This window comes from Eleutherodactylus coqui, chromosome 5 (assembly GCF_035609145.1).
Source record: "Eleutherodactylus coqui strain aEleCoq1 chromosome 5, aEleCoq1.hap1, whole genome shotgun sequence".
Classification (NCBI taxonomy): domain Eukaryota; kingdom Metazoa; phylum Chordata; class Amphibia; order Anura; family Eleutherodactylidae; genus Eleutherodactylus; species Eleutherodactylus coqui.
The window spans coordinates 203,418,763-203,439,379 of NC_089841.1; the positions used below are offsets into that span (position 1 = coordinate 203,418,763).

The 20,617-nt window shown below is 42.3% G+C and overlaps 1 protein-coding gene across 3 annotated transcripts in view; it reads left to right on the top strand.

Moving 5' to 3' along the window:
- SLC35D2 (solute carrier family 35 member D2) overlaps positions 1-13,560 on the top strand; it is a 55,771-nt gene extending 42,211 nt beyond the window's left edge. For all 3 annotated transcript variants that reach the window (XM_066604077.1, XM_066604076.1, XM_066604079.1), the window contains one exon: positions 13,042-13,560. In XM_066604077.1, the coding sequence (XP_066460174.1) occupies positions 13,042-13,207 (166 nt within the window). In that variant the 3' untranslated portion in view covers positions 13,208-13,560. The remainder of the gene's footprint in view (positions 1-13,041) is intronic.
- Positions 13,561-20,617: the final 7,057 nt, after the last annotated feature.

Sequence of the window (20,617 nt, forward strand, 5' to 3'; positions counted from 1 at the left end):
ATCAGCGTCTGCAGCTTCTTCTTTTCTTCTTGTGAAGATGGCGCCGCTGGTCTTCTCCCACGGTGGAACGCAGGTCTTCTCCCATGGTGCACCATGGATTTTCTTCTCCTTCCTTGCGTTCCATTGCCGATTCCAGCCTCCTGATTGGCTGGAATCGGCACATGTGACGGGGCGGAGCTACGATGACGAAGCGGTGACCAGCTCTCCGGCACGAGCGGCCCCATTCACCAGCCAGAAGACCGGACTGCGCAAGCGCGTCTAATCGGGCGATTAGACGCTGAAATTAGACGGCACCATGGAGACGGGGACGCTAGCAACGGAACAGGTAAGTGAATAACTTCTGTATGGCTCATATTTAATGCACGATGTATATTACAAAGTGCATTAATATGGCTATACAGAAGTGTATAACCCCACTTGCTTTCGCGGGACAACCCCTTTAACCTACCATATAAATGTATTGGAAAACTGTAAAAAAATGTATATTTTTTGGGGCATAGGGTTTGTTTTCACAGCATTTAAAGTAAGGGGAAAAGGGCATGTTATCTTTATTTTGTGAGTCAGCACAATTACATTGATCCCAAATTTAAATTTTTTTGGTGTACTATTTAAAAAAAAAAACTTTCTGCCACCATCTTGTGACTCCCATAGCTTTTTTTATTTTTCCATTGAAGACACCGCACGAGGGCTTGTTTTTTGCAGGGCAACTTGTAGTGTTTATTGGTACGATGTCGTGGTGTATAAGAATTTTTGATCACCTTTCATTCGTTTTGTGTTGAGATTGGTGCATTTTTGGTCACACCCCATTCTGACATTGCATATTCTTTTTTTTATCTAATGGCGTTCAATGTGAAGGATTAATATTTTTTTTACTTTTAGATGTGATGACTTGGAAAACGTTTTTTTTTAACTTTTCATTTTTTAATTTACTAATTTAAAATCTTTTCCCTTTTTTTTTTTCTCAAGTCTAAGAACTTAAGAACTATCAATCGTCTGATTGCATGTACAGAATATTGCAATACTTCATTCATTGGCTGGGCTTAATAGGAAGAAATCAATGGCTGTACTGGGGTCTTCGCAAGACCCCAGGCTGAGATGATAACTAAACATGTGGTATAATGATATTGATACAGTGTCACCCAACTGTCCATCAGCTGCCACTCAGGATACTTGGAAAGCTGAACTCCTCGATATTTTTAATCTCCCATTCCTCTGTCAAATCTGAGAGGTCTCTGATATACATTTGGCTTCAGGAAGTCTTTGATCATGATGACAATAAAATTAGCCAGGGACAGGGGAATATTAATTACCCCCTGCCAGAGAGATTTGACACCTTGGGTATTCCCCACAGACATCCTGGCTCCAAGATTCAAATCAGAAAAAAATCTTTTAATAAGGATTACTGATTGTGCGAATGTCCTAGCCTGATATGAATTATATTTTTGGAATTGGGCGGGCCAGCCGATTAAAACGCATGTACACACATTGAGGTACGGGCCCCAGAACACCCCCAAATGGGGTATCTGCATACCTGGTTATAATTTTTCTGTGATGCTTGATATCGCTAAATAGATAAAATCATGACCAGTAATATGCCGGGCTTATATTTCGGATCAGAGGATCTCTTGCGGAGATATGGCCAAAATGGGGAATTATGGTTTTTCAGAAGTTGTACGCATCTAACCCACCCCTCTGTAAATGACCTCAGAGGTGGCGGGGGGAGGTGTGTTATGGGAAATCCTTTATAACTCAGGGCTGAACAAACCCTTGGGTCAGACTTCGGAGATACGCTACAGCCTAAGGCTTTCCTGTTTGCTTCAGTGACTCCGCACGAATAGAACTTTGGCCTGAATATCCAAAATCTGGTATCTTTATTTCTCTCCTTGTCTATTTTAAATACTGCCTGTTGTGTATGTCTGTAAACCTTACCTCTTTTTCTGTATATTTTCATATACTTATAAATATTTAGCACTGCTAGTCTTTTTTAGGCTAAATTGGCAATTTATTAGTCAAGCCTTGTCCGTTTTAAAGTAAACCATAATGCCAAAAATTGTCTTCATAATTCATGGTCCGGGTTCCAGCTTACTTTTACAAGCTGGTGGTGGCAGGAAGTGTGTGTGGGTATTGTAGAGTGCTGGGACATTAGACTGACCAGGGGGTGATTTAAGCTTTAGTTCTGCATGCCTGGGAAAGCTGGGTACAAATCCACCTGTATTCTAACGACTTGTGGTTGCAATTCCACCAGAGTGATCGATCGAGGCTCTGCCGTAGCAACTGGTAGTGGCAAGCACTCTCAAAGTAGTTGATCTGTGATGGAGGGGGGATCGGTTGGGGTCCCACGTCTCTCTCCCTGACAAAACTACTGCCTACAATCTCATTGCAGGTGGTTCATTTGGGTGACAGAGGATGCTGCTTTCCTCTATTGGGCCATTTAAATGCTGCTTTTAGAACTGACAGTATCAACTAGAGGGTTAACTGCCAGGACCAAAGTTATCATTGTTTTCATCAGTTATGGACAGGTGTCAGTTGTCAAAGATTGCTGACAGCCGCCAGGGATAGAACTGGCTCAGTTCTCAAGCCCACGCTATACAATGTCACTTAGTATTCCCCCGTACATGTATGGTACCATAGATATCAAGAAGGGGTTAAAGGCTATGTTCACTTTCCCAACCAATTTGTATCATCCCAAGGCTATTTCTGCTTTCCTTTTGGGATCTTTCACATGGGATGAAATTGTCCGCGGGATGCAGTGCCTTGCTGTATTTCAGGCATTTCCTTTTTTACACAGACTTTAATTGCGGAATTACATGTGTATGTTAGAAAACAACAACAACAATTCTGCAAGATGTTCTTAATTCTGCAGCAGAAAACTTTTCTTCTGCGGAATTGAATCTTGCGGTTTTGCAGTAAAAACACGATAATTTTAACACATATGGAATTCAAGCCTCATAGGGATTTCATTGTAACGCAGAAATGTCCACACATCTAAATTCTGTCCCTTTTAGATGCAATGATGGGTCCTCTATTACTCGCTGACATGCATTCTATAGTTAGAAAATAGTGGACTACAGGATCAAACACAAAATTTGCTAGTATTCTGTAACCATGAGGCCTCGTTCACACAGGTGACAAAGTCGCGCGATTTTGTCCTGTGTATGTGAAGCCTATGCTTTCCTGTGGGTTAATTCACATGTGCGATGTTTTGTAGCATGCGACTTCCCGACACAAAAGCCTCGCGGGTCCCACGATATGCAAGCGACTCGGGAGGTTTTGTAGCCCATGTTTTCCTATGGAGCCTTCCTCTCTGCTGCATCGCACAAAAACGCGATGCAACTTTGACAGTAGGAAATCCTGCTGTCAAAGCCATAACCTAAGGCCCTAGCTATAGGAAAAAATAAAAAGGTATACATCACCTTAGAAGCGCTGTCTTCTCCTGCACGTCTTATCCTCTGCACTATTATCCTTCATCTCTTCTGCCCGGGGATCTCTTCTCATCGAGTGCCAGCTCTGATTGACTAAGTGACAGCCAATCACAGCCAGCGCTTTCAGGAGACTGGGATTTTGCAATCCTCGGGCAGAAGAGCTGAAGAACAGTATCAGGGACCGAGAAGAAGCTGCAGAGGATCCACGGACAATGCTTCTAGGTGATGTATACTTTAAAAAATTTTTTTTTACTGCAACTAGGGCTTGTTTTCGGTATAGGGCTTGTATTTCAAGGCCCCCCCACTCCCATCCCGAAAATCCTCACATGTGGTACTACAAAATCGTGGTACAACTGCAAGAAACCACAGCGATATCGCACAACCAGCGATGCAATATCACTGTTATTTTCTCGCGGCGATGCCATATCGCCCGTGTGAACGAGGTCTAACGGTCAGCATAGCTGCTGGGGACACAAAGCAGTAGTTGTTGTTTTTTAATTAAGACTGTGTATAAATTTGTTTCATTTTCTATTTTGTCTTAGAACAGTAAAAAATAGGTATTGCAGTCATCCAGGTGAGAGGAGCTGCTATGTTGCGGTTGGATAGAGTGATTGGGATTCATAAAGCAGAATCCCCTATGCAAAGAAATGAGGAAGATAATTCCTCAACAGCCACGTTAAGTTTAACAATGTAGATCCGGAGTGGGAAGGATCTCGAGTAGAGATGAGCGAACGTACTCGTTTCAAGTAATTACTCGATCGAGTACCACGATTTTCAAGTACTTCAGTACTCGGGTGAAAAGATGCGGGGGGAGGCGTGGCGGAGCGGGGAACAGGGGGGAGCCCTCTCTCTCTCCCTCTCCCCCCCACTCCCCGCTGCAACCCCCCACTCACCCACGGCGCCCCCGAATCTTTTCACCCGGAAGTACTCGAAAATCGTGGTACTCGGGTGAAAAAGGGGCGTGGCCGAGTACGCTCGCTCATCTCTAATCTCGATTTAAAGTCAACTTGTGGGAAAACACCTTTCAACATAAGTACACAGTGACTCTTGGGACTGGGATCCCCAGCAATGAAACCTCTTTCTTTTAGGGGGAAGGTTTTCTCTCTTTGGGAGTGTTCCATGGCTCCGTGACATTAATATTTTCAACTTGTTTTATGCTCTAGATGTGGTGTTTTTTCCCATAGATATCTGTGTGTGTGTGTGGGGGGGGGGGGGGATCAGGCAATCACCTGAAAATAAATACATGTCTATATAAAAAAAAATCTCAAAAAACTTTGTAAAAATATGTATGACATTCGTGGCGTCATTTTACAAGCTAGAAAAAAACTATATAAAACTGTGAAGGAAGAGTGAAAGATAAACTTACTTTCTGGCTGGAATGGATTTTGGTTGACCATTCAATGTAGCAATATGTAATAATAGGGGACCAACAGAAGGTGGCAGATTCTCTTTCACTGCACTCCCAGGGTTGCTGATATGACGTTTTTTCTTTGCTCTGTACAGCTGAACCCCAAAACATTTTGGATACAAATTTGCTAATCACAGTTATCTACTCGAGTATCACCAGTCTAAAAAAAAAATTAAAAGCTTATGCCCTTTTTCCAGGAAGCTACAATAAGTGCAATGTTTTTACAGACTGTCCAGGAATATGTGGACAGCTGGCAAGCCTGTCACTGCCTGGAAGCGTTTCAAGGTGAAGCACCTGGGGCGGGCAGCAAATGGAATGGCAGCGCTGAAAACACTACGATCGCGTGGTTAACTAGAATGTGAAAATTCTCATAATATGCCTTTGTGTTTCGGGGAGTGTGTTGCTGTAAGGCAAAGCAAAAATTTATGCCTTAGGAAAAATGTTTCCTTTAGGCCGCTTCCATACGGGCGATTCTGTTGCAATGTGACAGTGCTATAAATCACATGAATGTAGAGTCCATGCTTTCCTATGGGTTCATCCACACGACCGATGTTTTGTAGCCTGCGAGTCTGTGAGACTACCAAATAACAACATGCTCTATACAGCCGCGATTTGTGGGGGTATGTAGCCCATGTTTTCCTATAGAGCCTTCATTTCTGTTGTATCACATCGCACGAAAACATGGTTTTCGTGCGGTACGATGCAACTTTTACAGTAGCAAATCCTACTGTACGAGTCCTAAACTAAGCCCTAGCTGCACACAAAAAAATAATACATTACCTAAGAGGTGCTCTCATCTCCAGTGCACGTCTCCTCTTCACCTCCGGCACTTGTCTTTAGTCTTCTGCCAGCCCTTTCTGGATTGGATGATCAAAATCCCTGCCTCCATGAAGGACTGGCTGTGATTGGATCAGCCACGGTGCTCAAGAACCAATTAGAGCCAGCACTCGATGAACCAATAACAGCCATTCAATGAATGAATGGCTGTGATTGGTTCATTGAGCATTGGCTCCGATTGCCTGAGCGCCGCAGTGCTCAGCCATTCAGAGGCAGCACTTCCTGGAGGCAGGGATTTTCAAATCCCTGACCACAAAGAGATGTCTGAAGGCAAGTGCTGAGGAGAAGACGTGGCGGAGCTGACAGCGCTTCCTAGGTGATGTATGTATTTTTTGTTTCTGGTGTTTTTTCATGCAGCTAGGGCTTATTTTCGGGATAGGGCTTCTATTCCCCCTCCCCCCCCCCCTGAGAAATTCTTGCACATGGTGCTACAAAGTTGTGCAATTATGTAGCACCATGTAGGGCTTTGTAGTGACACAAAATCGCAATATCGCCGTGAGCAAACGTAGCGATATTGCACAGACCACAGATGCAATATCGCAGCAATTTTCTTACTGCGATATTGCATCGGCCGTGTGGAAGCGACCGTAAGTCTTTAATCATAATACACTGGCTCGGCCATTGCAGGATATTAGAACTGATGACTACTTGCTAACTTAGGGCTGCTTGCACCAACCATGATGTTAATCAAGGTTTAGTTAACTGAGATCCGCTGTTGAACTTGGTATAAGAAAAACGTTTTGCACCACTTTTTGATCTAGCATTTGCAAAACCAAGTGCACTTGATCTACGATCAAAGCTTGAACCTAGAATAAATGTATTGTGCATGGTGATTGGTGACTGTAGTCAGGTGATCTTCCCAGCATACATAGCAATCCTCCAAGCATTCATAGCAGCGATAGTAAAAACATGGCTGCTACCAGGGAAAACCTTTTCCACCATCTTGCATTTTGGCTGCTAAATGAAGTTCAACTACTTGAACCCCCCCCCCCCCCCCCCCAAATTGATCACATTGAGCCAAGATCATGGGCTAAACTGTGTTAGTGCTGTGTTTTACTACTTGCTCTTAGATCAACTCTTCCTGATCTCAGATCAAAACTTTGGTGCAACCAGCCCTTTATTTGGAGAGCTATCATAAAACTGTAAACTGGTGCTAGCATTCTGCACCCCGTACACTCAAAAGCCATATGGAGAATATTTGTTAATTAGAAGCAATATATTGTTGGAATATTGCTATAACAGCAGTTTCCTAATATTCACTGGATTGTACATACTAAGGGTGGCTTCACACGCTTGTATTTGCAACATTGCATTCCCTATGATGCATGCACATGCCCATGCTTTACAGGCGTGTGCCTGCAAAGATAGGACATGCGTGCACCATTGGGAATGCACGCATTGTTTGCAATGGAGCCGCGGCTGCTGCCGGTGGCTCCATTGAAAACAATGCTCTGCCGGCCCCCCTGCATTCTTTTTTAGGGAAGAGCTTTACATATAAGCCCTTCACTGAAAAAAAAAAACATTTTCGTGTAAAAAAAAATAAATAAAATACTTACCTCTCCGCAGCTGCCGTGACCCCCGCGGGGATGAAGAACACATCTGCCGCATGCGGCAGATGTTTCCTTTACCCCCGATAGTTAAAAGAATTCCCTGCTGCTACATCTGCCTCATCTGTGCCACAACTAGCGGGGGGGTGAAGGAAACATTTGCCGCATGTGGCAGATGTGTTCTTCATCCCCGCGGTGGACACGGCAGCGGCAGAGGGTAAGTTGTTGTTTTTTGGGTTTTTTTTCACACTAAAATTATTGTTTTTAAGGGAAGGGCTTTTAAGTAAAGCCCTTCCATGAAAAGCAATTCAGGGGTGCTGGCAGAGCATTGTTTTCAATGGAGCCGCCGGCAGCAGCCGCGGCTCCATTGAGAACAATGCACGCAGCTGCATACAAGCGTGTTTTTGCTCGTACGTAGGTGCGCACCTATGTACGCGCAAAAACACTCTCGTGTGAAGCCACCCTAGGACCCACGATGTAGCTACAATCTATAGACTCATGTCTCTTTTTGGTATGATGAAACTCTATATCTAACCAAGAGAGCTCATTCTATAAATTGTGAACACAGTATCATAACCTGCATGAAAAAGACCTTCCTGTATTATTTTTCTCTCTGAGGCACCTTTCACACAGACGCAAATTGTTCTGCAAAACACGGTAGAATATGCTGTTATGGAAATACGCACCAAAATCCACACCACTAAATGCAGTTTTGATGCAGAATTAAACCACCTGCAATTCCACATCAAAAGCCACACATTAGGCATGCAGATTCTGGCGTCGACCCTTCTGCAAGATGGCAAATTCTGCTGCGTCATGCAAAACAGTTCCACCCCCCCTGAAAGGTCCCTTAAAGGGAAGCTGTCAGCTTGAACATGCAGTACATTCTACAGCAACATGATATACAGCAGGAGGAGCTGAGCAGATTGATATATAGTTTTATGGGGGAAAAAATTTGTATAATTGGTATTTTATTCATTTACATCTCTACTCATTTCGAGCTTAGAGGTCCAGTGGGCGGTCCTACCAGTGATTGGCCGCTATTTCTGCATGCACAGTTGTCAATCACTGATAGCTCCGCCCACTGGACTGTTCAGCTCAGAATATGCAGCGCTATAAATGAATAAAATACAAGATATACTAAATCTTTTCTTATAAATCTGTACATCGATCTACTTGGCTCCTCCCACTCTAACATGCTGCCTTCTGATTGGACAGTGTGTTTGAGCTAAGAGATTCCCTTTTCAGGATCCACGTATGTCTTAAGAAAATGAAAAACTTCAAAAGCTACAGCACGAACGTGACCCTTAAGGCCTCATGCACACAGCAGAGCTGTGGTATGTGTAGTAGGATGGATGGTGGGACACAGAGTCTTCTGCCCTTCTGTATAGAAAAGATTCAGGCAGCTGTTTTATATTGTATTTTTTCTCAGACATTGATGGAAAACATGAGTATTGCCAGGAGAAGCTGCTGTTACTAATTTGTGTTTGGCGCACAAATGTGTTGTGTCTTTAGTCCTTGGTACCCTTTCAAAGTTAAATTTATATTTTTGTCCCTCAAAAACCCCTATATGGTATACTAATATGGTTTGACAATGTTATTATCATGATTTATCTTAAAGCGCCATTAACTCCAGGGCATCATACATGTGAAGACAGGAGTTTACATACAGTACAAATGAGGAGCGTTTTTCCAAAATAAGTCGAGCCCATTTTTAAGGATTTTGTGCTTTTTCAGAGTACGAATATATTTTTGCTTCTGTTTACATGTCTACCAGGTGACCACCTAGAATACATCTCGCTTGGTCCCAATACAATAATTCTTAAAGGAGATGTCCCGCGCCGAAACGGGTTTTTTTTTTTTTAAACCCCCCCCCCCGTTCGGCGCGAGACAACCCCGATGCAGGGGTTAAAAAACCCACCCGCACAGCGCTTACCTGAATCCCGGCGGTCCGGCGTCTTCATACTCACCTGCTGAAGATGGCCGCCGGGATCCTCTGTCTTCGTGGACCGCAGCTCTTTTGTGCGGTCCACTGCCGATTCCAGCCTCCTGATTGGCTGGAATCGGCACGTGACGGGGCGGAGCTACACGGAGCCGCTCTCTGGCACGAGCGGCTCCATAGAAGACTACAGAAGACCCGGACTGCGCAAGCGCGGCTAATTTGGCCATCGGAGGCCGAAAATTAGTCGGCACCATGGAGACGAGGACGCCAGCAACGGAGCAGGTAAGTATAAAACTTTTTATAACTTCTGTATGGCTCATAATTAATGCACAATGTACATTACAAAGTGCATTATTATGGCCATACAGAAGTGTATAACCCCACTTGCTGCCTCGGGACATCTCCTTTAATATAGTTTTTAAAACTATTTTACAATATTATATTTTTATTTTTTTTAGATTTTCTCTAAAACAATTTCTTGTGACTTGACTCATTTTGGAAAAAAATACTCCTCATATAAAAAACAACAAGAACAATAAACCAGAAAAAAAAAACAGTAAATAGAAAAAAGACTGTCTGCTGTGAAATAAGAGATAGAAGTGCTTGTTCTATACAATGGTCCAGCCATCTTTTAGATAAATAGGGTACTATACATAAAGTTCTACAAGCTGATCGCCAGCCAGTATCAATATACTGTAAGTGCAAATGTAAAGTGCATTCAGGTATAAGAGGTGTAGGAGATACAGTGGGATTAAGGGGGTTGGTTTCTGCGGGGGAGTATAGATGAGGTGTAGATGGAGAATTAGATTAAGACATATGGCGTAGAGATGTATTTTTAAGGCATGCTTAACAGTGGGTGTTGGGGATTAACCTAATTGTCTGGGGTAGCACATTCCAGAGGACTGATGCAGCTCAGGAAAAATCTTGGAGAACGGAATGGGAGGTTTAGATTTGGCAGGAGCTAAGATGTAGGGTTATTCGTAGAGATGAGCAAGCACCTCGTTTAAGGCTGCTACTCGATCGAGTAGTAGTCTTACCGAGTAACTGTGTACCCCACTTAATACATTCTTCCACTTTAATGTGCAGGCATTTATGACCACTCTTTGAGTACGATCACGCAGCCGGTTGTGAATCCACCCAACAGTTGCCTTGTCAATCCCATATTTGGTCATTTTTTTAAATAAGTATAGTATGAAAGATACTTTGTCAAATGCTTTACTAAAGTCAAGATATACTGTATCCACCGCGTTTCCCTGATCAACCCAGTTAGTGATTCTGTCATAAAAGGAAATCAGATTAATCTGGCATGACTTGTTTGTTACAAGCCCATACTGATTCTGGTTAATTACTCCATTTTTATCCAAGTACTTGGAGGACGGAATTGATGGGAAACTAATCAAATTTTCCAGCGACACAAAACTAGGAGGGATAGCTAACACTAGGGAAAAGAAAGTGTATTCAAAAAGATCTAGAAAAGCTTGAACTGTGGGCGGCAACTAACAGAATGGTACTTAACAAGGAGAAATGCAAAGTCCTAAATCTGGGCAAGAATAAAATAAAAAGCACATACAGAATGGGAGGAATTGGGCTAAGCAGCAGCACATGTGAAAAAGACTTGGGTATACTAATAGATCACAGACTGAACATGAGTCAACAATGTGATGCAGCAGCCATGAAGGCAAACATAATTCTGGGATGTATTAAGAGAAGCATAGAGTCTAGATCACGTATGGTCATTATCCCCCTCTACTCTTCCTTATTCACACCTCATCTAGAATACTGTGTCCAGTTCCTGGCACCCCACTTTAAGAAAGACAGAGACAAACTGGAGCAAGTTCAGAGAAGAGTTACCAAGATGGTGAGCGGTCTGCAGGTTATGTACTATGAGCAACGATTAAAGGATCTGAGAATGTTTAGCATGCAAAAAGGAAGGCTGAGAGGAGACTTAATAGCTGTCTACAAATATCTGAAGGGCTGTCACAGTGCAGAGGGATCAGCCCTATTCTCATCTGCACAAGGAAAGACTAGAAGCAACGGGATGAAACTGAAAGGGAGGAGACACAAATTAGATATTAGAAAAAAGCTTTCTGACAGTAAGGGTGATCAATGAGTGGAACAGGTTACCACGGGAGGTGGTGAGTTCAAGCAGTGGCTGGACAAATATCTGTCTGGAATGATTTAGTAAATCCTGCACTGAGCAGGGGGTTGGACCCGATGACCCTGGAGGTCCCTTCCAACTCTACCATTCCATGACTCTATGAGAGTCATCAGAGCATCAAGCAATAATGTATCCCACAATTCAAAGAATGGTTAGTGACGAGTTAGAGGAATGCATTTAAACACTTGTAGACAGCCTATGATATAATAAGAAAGTGATGAACTCCAGTAACCTTCCATTGCCGTATACCTGTCAAACCGTATCACAGGTATCCTAAGGCGAAGACAGAAACCTCCAGCGGAGCAGAAGAGCAATATAGATAGCCGCTGAAATTTCTGTCTTGTTTTTCATGTTATCCTGTAACAATTTCACTTACATGGTGAATATTTATTTTACTTTGTTTTAATTAACCCAAGAAAAGTGGCTGTTTTTGGTAATAAGAAGAGATTCTCAAAGGGTACCCTAAATTGATCAAGTACACAGTATATAGGTGATAAACATTAAATTGGTTTTAGCCTGCGTTCGCATGTAGCATATTTTCTACAGACTTTGGTGCGCATCCACAGCAATATTGATGTGGATTTTGTGCGGATTTCACCCCCTCATTTGAAGAGGTGATATCCGCACTGAACATCTGCAGTCTAAATTGACATATTATGGCTTTAAAATGTCAATTCTGATGTGCATTTTGTGTGTATTTATTCTACACCATGTGGATGAGATTCCTTAAAGGGGTTGTCCCGCGGCAGCAAGTGGGTCTATACACTTCTGTATGGCCATATTAATGCACTTTGTAATGTACATTGTGCATTAATTATGAGCCATACAGAAGTTATCAAAAGTTATTCACTTACCTGTTCCGTTGCTGGCGTCCTCGTCTCCATGGTTGCCGTCTAATTTTCGCCGTCTAATGGCCAAATTAGACGTGCTTGCGCAGTCCGGGTCTTCTTCTCTTCTCAATGGGGCTCCGTGTAGCTCCGCCCCGTCACGTGCCGATTCCAGCCAATCAGGAGGCTGGAATCGGCAATGGACCGCACAGAAGCCCTGCGGTCCACGGAGGGAGAAGATGCCGGCGGCCATCTTCACCGGGTAAGTAAGAACTCAACGGAGCGCGGGGATTCAGGTAAGCGCTGTCCGGTGTTCTTTTTTAACCCCTGCATCGGGGTTGTCTCGCGCCGAACGGCTATATTTGTATTGTAAATAGCCCACTGATTTCTATTGGGCCATTCACACCAGTGTTTTTGTGCGTGTATTTGCATGAAAATCGCAATATGCCCTATCTTGGCACGTATTACGCATATACGCCCAGATAGTGCATGAGGATTGGTGACACTCAGCAAGGACACAGTGTCACACATATGTGTATGGGGACCCTAACTGCCCATTTTTACCAGGTAATAGCAGTATAGTAGGGAACCGCATATTTAACAAAGGTTCATAATCCTTTATTTTGACTCGTTCTACATTTGTTAGACAAACTGTGAAGTGAATAGACTAACAGCACAAATAACAGGTTAAAATATTGCAGTGAAGGATGATTTATTTAGTAAAAAGGAAATAGAATGTAGAAAAAAAGTCAAATCGTTCAATGCTGGAATCCTCCAGAATGTGACGAAGAATTATTATGCACAAATAAGGTCTGGACTGCGGTCCATTTTTGGATAAATAAATAGAATATTGTCAGAATGAGAATGGTTAATATTGGTTTGATTTCTCTTACATTTCAGCATGGCTGGTGGAGCAGCATATTCTTTTGTATCATTATGGGAAACTCCACAACCGGCAGATGCGCAATCACACTCATGTAGCTGGGAAGAACAAAAGACTGCTTTATCACAAGTCACTAATACAAAAATACTCATTGACTCCAAAGATGTCACGGACACTAAATAAACCATTATTTAAAACACTTGTCTACAAAGTTCAAAATGTCATGCCCGTGGGAAATCCAACATGTCCTCCGAAGTTGGAAGAGATGTGGCTATATGAAGATTCAGTAACGAATGCACCGTAAAGAGAACTAACTTTCTACACAATACCTGCACAGACTGTAGCTTTTAGGATACTCACCGGGAAAAGTAATCTATTCTTAATGACTTAGCCAAATTTTGGAAATCTGGTTTGTCACTTTAACAGAGAATAACTTTATACACGTTTTGCACATAAAAATAATTCTGACATTGGTTTTTCATTAATAGGCCAATGCCATTTGCGTATATTTATTAAAAAATAAAAACAAAATGAAAGATTTTTTTAAAATGTGTTGTTTTTTTTCCTATTTCCAACTGCAGTATATCACATATGTACATACATTTTAAAACAAATTGTTCATCATATATATATATAGTGTGTGTGTGTGTGTATGTGTATATATGTGTATATATATATATATATATATAATATATATCCAGCTGTTTTATTTTGGAAGCACTTTTCAAAAACTTTTTAATTTTTGACAATTTGAAGTACATTTTGGTTTCCTACCCCAAGCCCAGTTTGCAGAGGTTCACAAGTGTCAAAATGATAGAAACCACTCATAAATTACCCTATTTTGAATACTATACTCATTAAAGTATTCATTGAGGAGTATCAAGAGTTTTTTTTGGTTTTTTTTTAATCAATGAGATCTGAAGCCAGCTATTAAACTTCCAGCACTTTCTCCTTCAAAATCGGGGCTAATCAGAAGCTGGGGGCGTTAACAATTGGCAATGCATACTGGTGTATTATGTCGCCACCCCTAACTTCCGGCGGCGACCTAATACACAAGTACGCAGCGCTGTTAGCAGCGCAGCTGTGTGAATGCCGGCAGGTAAGCCGCGGCCCCTGCTGGTATTCACAAGTGGTGAGCGGCCAATGGTGGCGTGTGCCAGCAGGGAGGGCGGCACGTGCCGCCTCTGGCACGCGTGCCATAGGTTCATCACCACTGCTCTATGCTATGTATGACCTTGACAAAATACACATGCTACACTTGCAAATCTTATCAGAAATTTCCAATTTGACTAAACTCACTTTTAAAGGAGCTGTGCCAAGACTGAAACAATGCTTCTACGGATAATACCTCCAGAGTATATGAAATCTGACAGAAGACAAAAAAAAACTCCTTATGTCTCCAAATGAAATTGGAAGCCTATAGAGGTACAGTAATGGCCCATGAATATGTATGGGAGCAGCCATGCTACAACCATGTGTATGAGCTGTTATTGTGATTAATTGGATTACCAAGTCACTAATAAGAAGGGCTTTTGACACCATTCTCATATACATAATACATTTTTCTGGAAACGTGAAGCTATTGAAGCTAAACTAGTAGTCATGTAAGCAGCTATTGTAGGACCTATTGAAGTCCCCTATATCCAGCTTGCTGACAAAGAACAGTACAAAGTGTTTATGAAATTAAGATAAGCGTAGGTCCCTTTAAGACTGATAGACATGCATTAACAAAAATATGTTTTATGTCTCAGAGTTTCGAAGAGGCGCCCAACAATAAGAACAAAACTCATTGATGAATTGAGTGAAGGAGCCGGTCGAGACCTTCGGTCCACTGCCCTATCATCTATTTCCAATGATAATTCTGCTTGCAGAATACAAAGTGGAATTTGCTGCTTAATGTGGGAATTATTTAACAAACATTTGTCTTCAAGACATTGAGTAATTTAATGAGTAAACTGTCTTGTTACATAAAACAGACAGAATGTTGGTCAGACCCTTTCCTCACTTTAGTAGAGTTTGAGCAGATGTACGGTTGTGTTTGGCACATCTTACAAGATTTGTTCTGTCGGGGACAATTGTTCAGTATGAGAAAAGCATATGGCAAACTCTTCAGTCACCAGTGTTCTTGCTGAGTAATTGTGAACTTTAGAAATATGGCATTTTATACATCAAAGCGCTTATAAAAATATTGGCTTTTGTGCAGAAGCTCCAAAAGTGATCATAAACATTAGATTAATGTTGGGCAAGCCAGCTGATTTTGACAGAAATGACTGACCACCTAATGAGTAGTTTGAGTCACTCATCCTCTTCCAAATCAAAACGGTGTGCAGACGCGGTGGAGGAGGCTGAGTCACATGTATGGTCACATGGCCCTTTATCTGCAAGCATTGAGAGCTGTTGGGATGGGACGAAGAGATAAATCCAGCAGGGTAGTAACTTTAGAACAGATGATTGCAATAATATACAGTATCTCCGTAAGTTAAAAATAAACATTCCAAAGCATTTTTTTTAGTATCGGTTGTAAAGTGGTCAATTCCTTTAATACCCGTAAAAAAAAGAAAAATGGTGCTCCTTATGTAGAATAAAACGGATGTAGAAGTAATAAGAGAGTCAGTTTGTCACCTGCTCCGGACATACGAGCACTGAAGCCTCAGTGGGAACAGTCAGAGTGATTGGTAGTGTTAGGTCTGCTACCTTTGTTTGCCACTCTTTCTATTCCAGGCAGGCACGGGCATAGCTCTGCTCCTTCTGTATAAATATACTTTGTTTCTACTTTTTTTTCCAGCAATGCACTAATTAACCTCGATCAGGTGCATATAGTCCAGCTGCTGCTTAAGTGGCAATCGCCTTCCTATGTAAGGTAGCTGGGGACACCCCACCCTTGCCTCAGAACTGTAGTGTGTTGAATGTGTGTTTGTCTCTCACACTCTGAATTTCTTGGTCGCCTGTTTCAGATCTCGTGTCTGTTTCATCCTCTATCCATTCCTGTATCCATTTATTTTGTATGTCCATTGCTTTGTACTTTAACCTTTGTGTCTCTGTCCACTTCTGCCCAGTCTGTGCACCGGCCCCCTCTCCTTGGTAAGTCAATCTTGTTCTGTGTGTCCTGTGTTCACTTCATCGTCCCTGTGTCCTGCCTGTTAGGGATAGTCAGCCCCGAGGTTCCAGCACGGGGCCGTTCTTATCAGGACGATCACCCTGCTTGTAGGCAGGGGACTTCCCATCTTCTAGCTTACCTTAGGGAAAATTACCCTTCTGGGATTTCCCTGCTTCTGTAAGTACCTCGGTCTACTGGGATCAGCTGCCAGCTTATCAGGTCTGGGAGGTCATCCCAGTGGGTCCACATTCAAAATCCCTAACATGTAGGATTTGTTGGCATGCTGAACTACAGGCACAGAAGCAGGACCAGTTCAGTAAGCTTTATTTATGATGGGCTACGTGTTTCATCAACAAATTGCTACCTTCCTCTGGCCACAGCACATGCATATGCTGAAAGTGCTAAAGTAATTTTTTTAAAAGTATAGGGAGAGTAGACAGTGTGTGACATCACCAAAAGATTGCCACCTCACCCACAATTAATTTGTGCCATGCTATAAGTCTCTATAGGTTATGTGCCAATTTGCAACTCTGAACTGATAGCCGTCAGTTTTTTACAAGTACTGAAGTGGTGTGAGGTCTAACAATGGACCCAGTGGAATATAGAGCAGTCATCAAGTTCCTTTACTTGAAAGGCTGCACACCAAGGGAGACGTTCAATGAGATGAAAGAGGTTTATGGGGAGGATTCACCATTATAAGATGTAGTCAAGAACTGGCATCGTCAATTCAAATGTGGTCGGACTTCGGTGCAGTGTGACCCCACTCCGCTATCGAACACATCATCCAGCAAGTGGAGGCTGCCATTTTGGAAAATCACCTGCATAAGCATTTGGGACCAAGCCAAAAATCATGGAAATGCATGACTCTTCTCCGGACTAGGAGCCATTGTGGGAAGAGTTGAGCCAGCTTATATTGAGTGCTCTTAACTAGCTGCCAATTAACTTACAAACACAGGGAAAACCCCTTTTATGCTGGACCTTTTCTTAAAATTTGCCCCCTATTGGCACAAACATACCATTACTCTTCTACAATACCCTGAAATGCAATGACCGAAATCCAAATAATAGACATAAAGACCTAGATGGTGAGGCCTAATTATGCATTCAGTTTTCAGTATTTCAAAAAGCAATACATGATAAGGTTGGTTGTTTTTGTTTTTAGCAAAAATACTTTTCTTTCATTTTGACAGTGTTGTTTTTTTTAGGCAAAAACCTGCTGCTTCCAGATGTTTGCTTTAGGTCAACAGTAAAACAAATGAAACGTTCTACAAAGATTGCATTGTTTATAGTCACATTTTTTTCTCACCTTCTGCAGATTTTTTTTGGGGGGGGCCAATTGCGTTTTCACAAATCCCAGCAGGCTCTGGGTCTGGCATTTTTCTATAGGTTTCTCTATAGGGAAAACAAACACCAAAAAAAGGATGCATGTGTGACCACCAAAATAGTCAGTAAAAGAACAGACATCTTCCAAAAGATGAATGTGACTTCTCTGTTTTCTTTTCAACCAAAAACATGAGAAAAAAAGGCTGTTTAAAGGATGCCTTAAAAAGATATTGATTTGAAGTGGTTTCCATAGATTAGATATTAGGAAAGACTTTCTGAGCGTGATCAATGAGTGGAACAGGTTACCATGGGAGGTGGTGAGTTCTCCTTCTATGGAAGTGTTCAAACAAAGGATGGACAGACATCTGTCTGGGATGATTTAGTGAATCCTGCACTGAGCAGGGGGTTGGACCCGATGACCCTGGAGGTCCCTTCCAACTCTATGATTCTATGGTTTGCTCAACTCTACGCATGAATGCTGTGGAGAAGGAGAGCTGCTTCAACCACAATATGCACTTTTGCTAGGCGCTTAGGAATGGAAATAAGCCAAAAAGAAGGGTTCTGATTTGTACATAATGTATATTGCTGTGAGAAAGAATTGTAACATTTATATACTTTAGAAAGACCGATTTATGGGAATATGCAGGAATGTGTTGATGAATTATTACTATATCCCAATGAAGTGCACATTGCCCCTGGTTCAGGAACTGGGAACAAAAGGGCTACACTCTATTTCAGTTTCAATGGAAATGGTTCTAGTAGGTCTTTTATAAGTAACACTTCCAGGACTTGTATGATATAAAGATCTTCTCTTTAATTCAACAGAAACCTGTTGAATTTGATGTAGCAAGCCTGAAAGGTGTAACTCTCTTTTATGACTTTAAATACCCATCAGCCTGATGTAATTCCTAACCAACATAGATGGGATTTGTTTAATCTTGGCATCAAAATTCAATCTTTGTAGAACCAAAGATGTTGGACTTCTGAATCTTCGATCAGGTCGCCTTCTCCCCATATACTATGTTGAATTAAAAGTTATCCTCCAAAACAGGAACATCAGAGAAAATGACGGAAACTCTTTGTTCTTCTTTTGGCAATTTGAAGATGACTTGTGCTGCTGAGGGACTAGCCACCTGGACTGAAACTGTAAGAACAATGTTACCACTTGTTTCTTTAGTTCTATTGTTTTCTGCGGGAATCAACAATCGCGGTAGGTCTCAGAGGAATAGTCTTCTGATAACAATAGGATGCATTGCGGGTACAGCCTCTGTTGGATTTTCTCTTTCTTTTTCTATTACTAGAAAAATATTTTCCTACTGGTCTGTAAATAAGATAAGCAGATGGTACATGAAAGCAAGGGCAAGTCACTAGGAAGCGGTTGTAGCCAAATACTGCATAGCCTGTGCTGAGACTTAAAGGGAACCTGTCATATCCCCACAGTGACATGAACTAAGTTGTGCTGCTGTTGGGGGACATGACAGGGATCCGAGTGATGCATTTTGTATACTCACCTGTTCCCATGATCCAGCGGTGTCCTCCTTAAATAGGAGAGTGGCATGAAAATATGACTCTCTTCCGGGTCCTGTGCATATGCTCTCCTTTAGGCCGCCTACAGACGACCGGGTCGGATCCGGCTGCGAGAATTCTCACAGCGGGACCAGACCCGAGCGCCTGCAGAGAGCAGCGCGTACTCATCCTGCAGCTCCGGCTCTTTCATGTGGCGGCTGCCGGGCAGCCGGCGGCCAGTGAGTGACGTAACAGCAGCCAAGCACAAAACTTAGTCCTCGATATTCATGAGCTGCAGCTAGCCACACCCACCCTGCTCCTCAGCCAATGATTGGCAGCTCTCTCTCTATGCACAGTAATAGATAGCACTCAATCATTGGCTGGAGGGTGGGGTGGGTGCAGCTATCCTGCAGCTCATAAATATCCAGGACTGCTTCCTCTCTGTATGTACTGCTACTAATAAAATACAAGTTTCTTCAAAACTACTGCACAGATCCACACAGCAGACATATCACTGTAATCAGTGTGACAGGCCACCGCAGATTTTCTGGGGATGCTACCCAGGTATTATCACAACCTGGGCCCTTCTAAAGGCACGTCTTTAATAGGAAGCCTGTTAAAATACACTATAATGCATTATACTGTCTAAGCGATCAAACAGTCGCAAATTAAAGTCCCCCATGGGGACAAAAAAAAAACTGTAAAATTGTTTATTATTACAAAAACTAATTAAACCCTCCTTTTCCCAGTTGTTGTATCAAAAAAATAAAACATTTTCAAAACTTGGTATTGTTGCTTGTGTACAGTTGCAATTTATCAAAATATCTCATTAATTCTGAAAGGTGAACGCTGTCAGAAAATAGTATTCTTTTAAATCAATATTTGTATTTCCCACACTGCCGTAATGTTAATAGAGGCCGTCTGCGTCAAACTAGAGCATGCTGCAATTTTCCTTCCGCTCGTGGAATACGCAATTCATATTCATGAGTGTGAAAGTAAAGGCGAAAGTTCACGCTTTTCAATGCCTGCATTTTTCCACGGATCCTCCACGTGGATGCCAATCGCGGATACTGCAATTGGGATCTGCCAGTGTGAGCCTGGCCTTATGGAAATCAAAAAATGGTAGCATTACATAAAATTTATATATATTTGGTAATGCAGTAATCTTGCTGACCCACAGAAGATAACATGACATTTTTACTGCCCTTTGGAGTGCTGTATAAACAACCCCTCCCCCCAGATTGCACAATTGTGGTTTTTTTTCTCCATTTTTCCCCACTCAGAAATTTTTCAAAGATTTCGAATACATTATATGGTACGTTAAATGGCACCATTGAGACTCTCCCGTCTCCAATGCACCTTCAATGCAGCAGCTAGTCTTATCTTTCCATTCATCCACTACACTGATGCCTCCGCCCTCTGCCAGTCACTGCATTGGTTGCCCGTCAAAATATAGAATACAATGTAAACTCCTCACTCTCATCCATAAGGCCCTCCACAATACCCCATATCTCCTCCTTAATCTCTGTCACCCACCCTACATGTACTCTCCATTCCGTTAATGACCTTAGATTGAGCTCCCCTTTAATCTGAACCTCCCACTCCCCCCTCCAGCACCTGTTATCTGGAATGTGCTACCCCAGACTATCAGGTTAATTGCCAACACC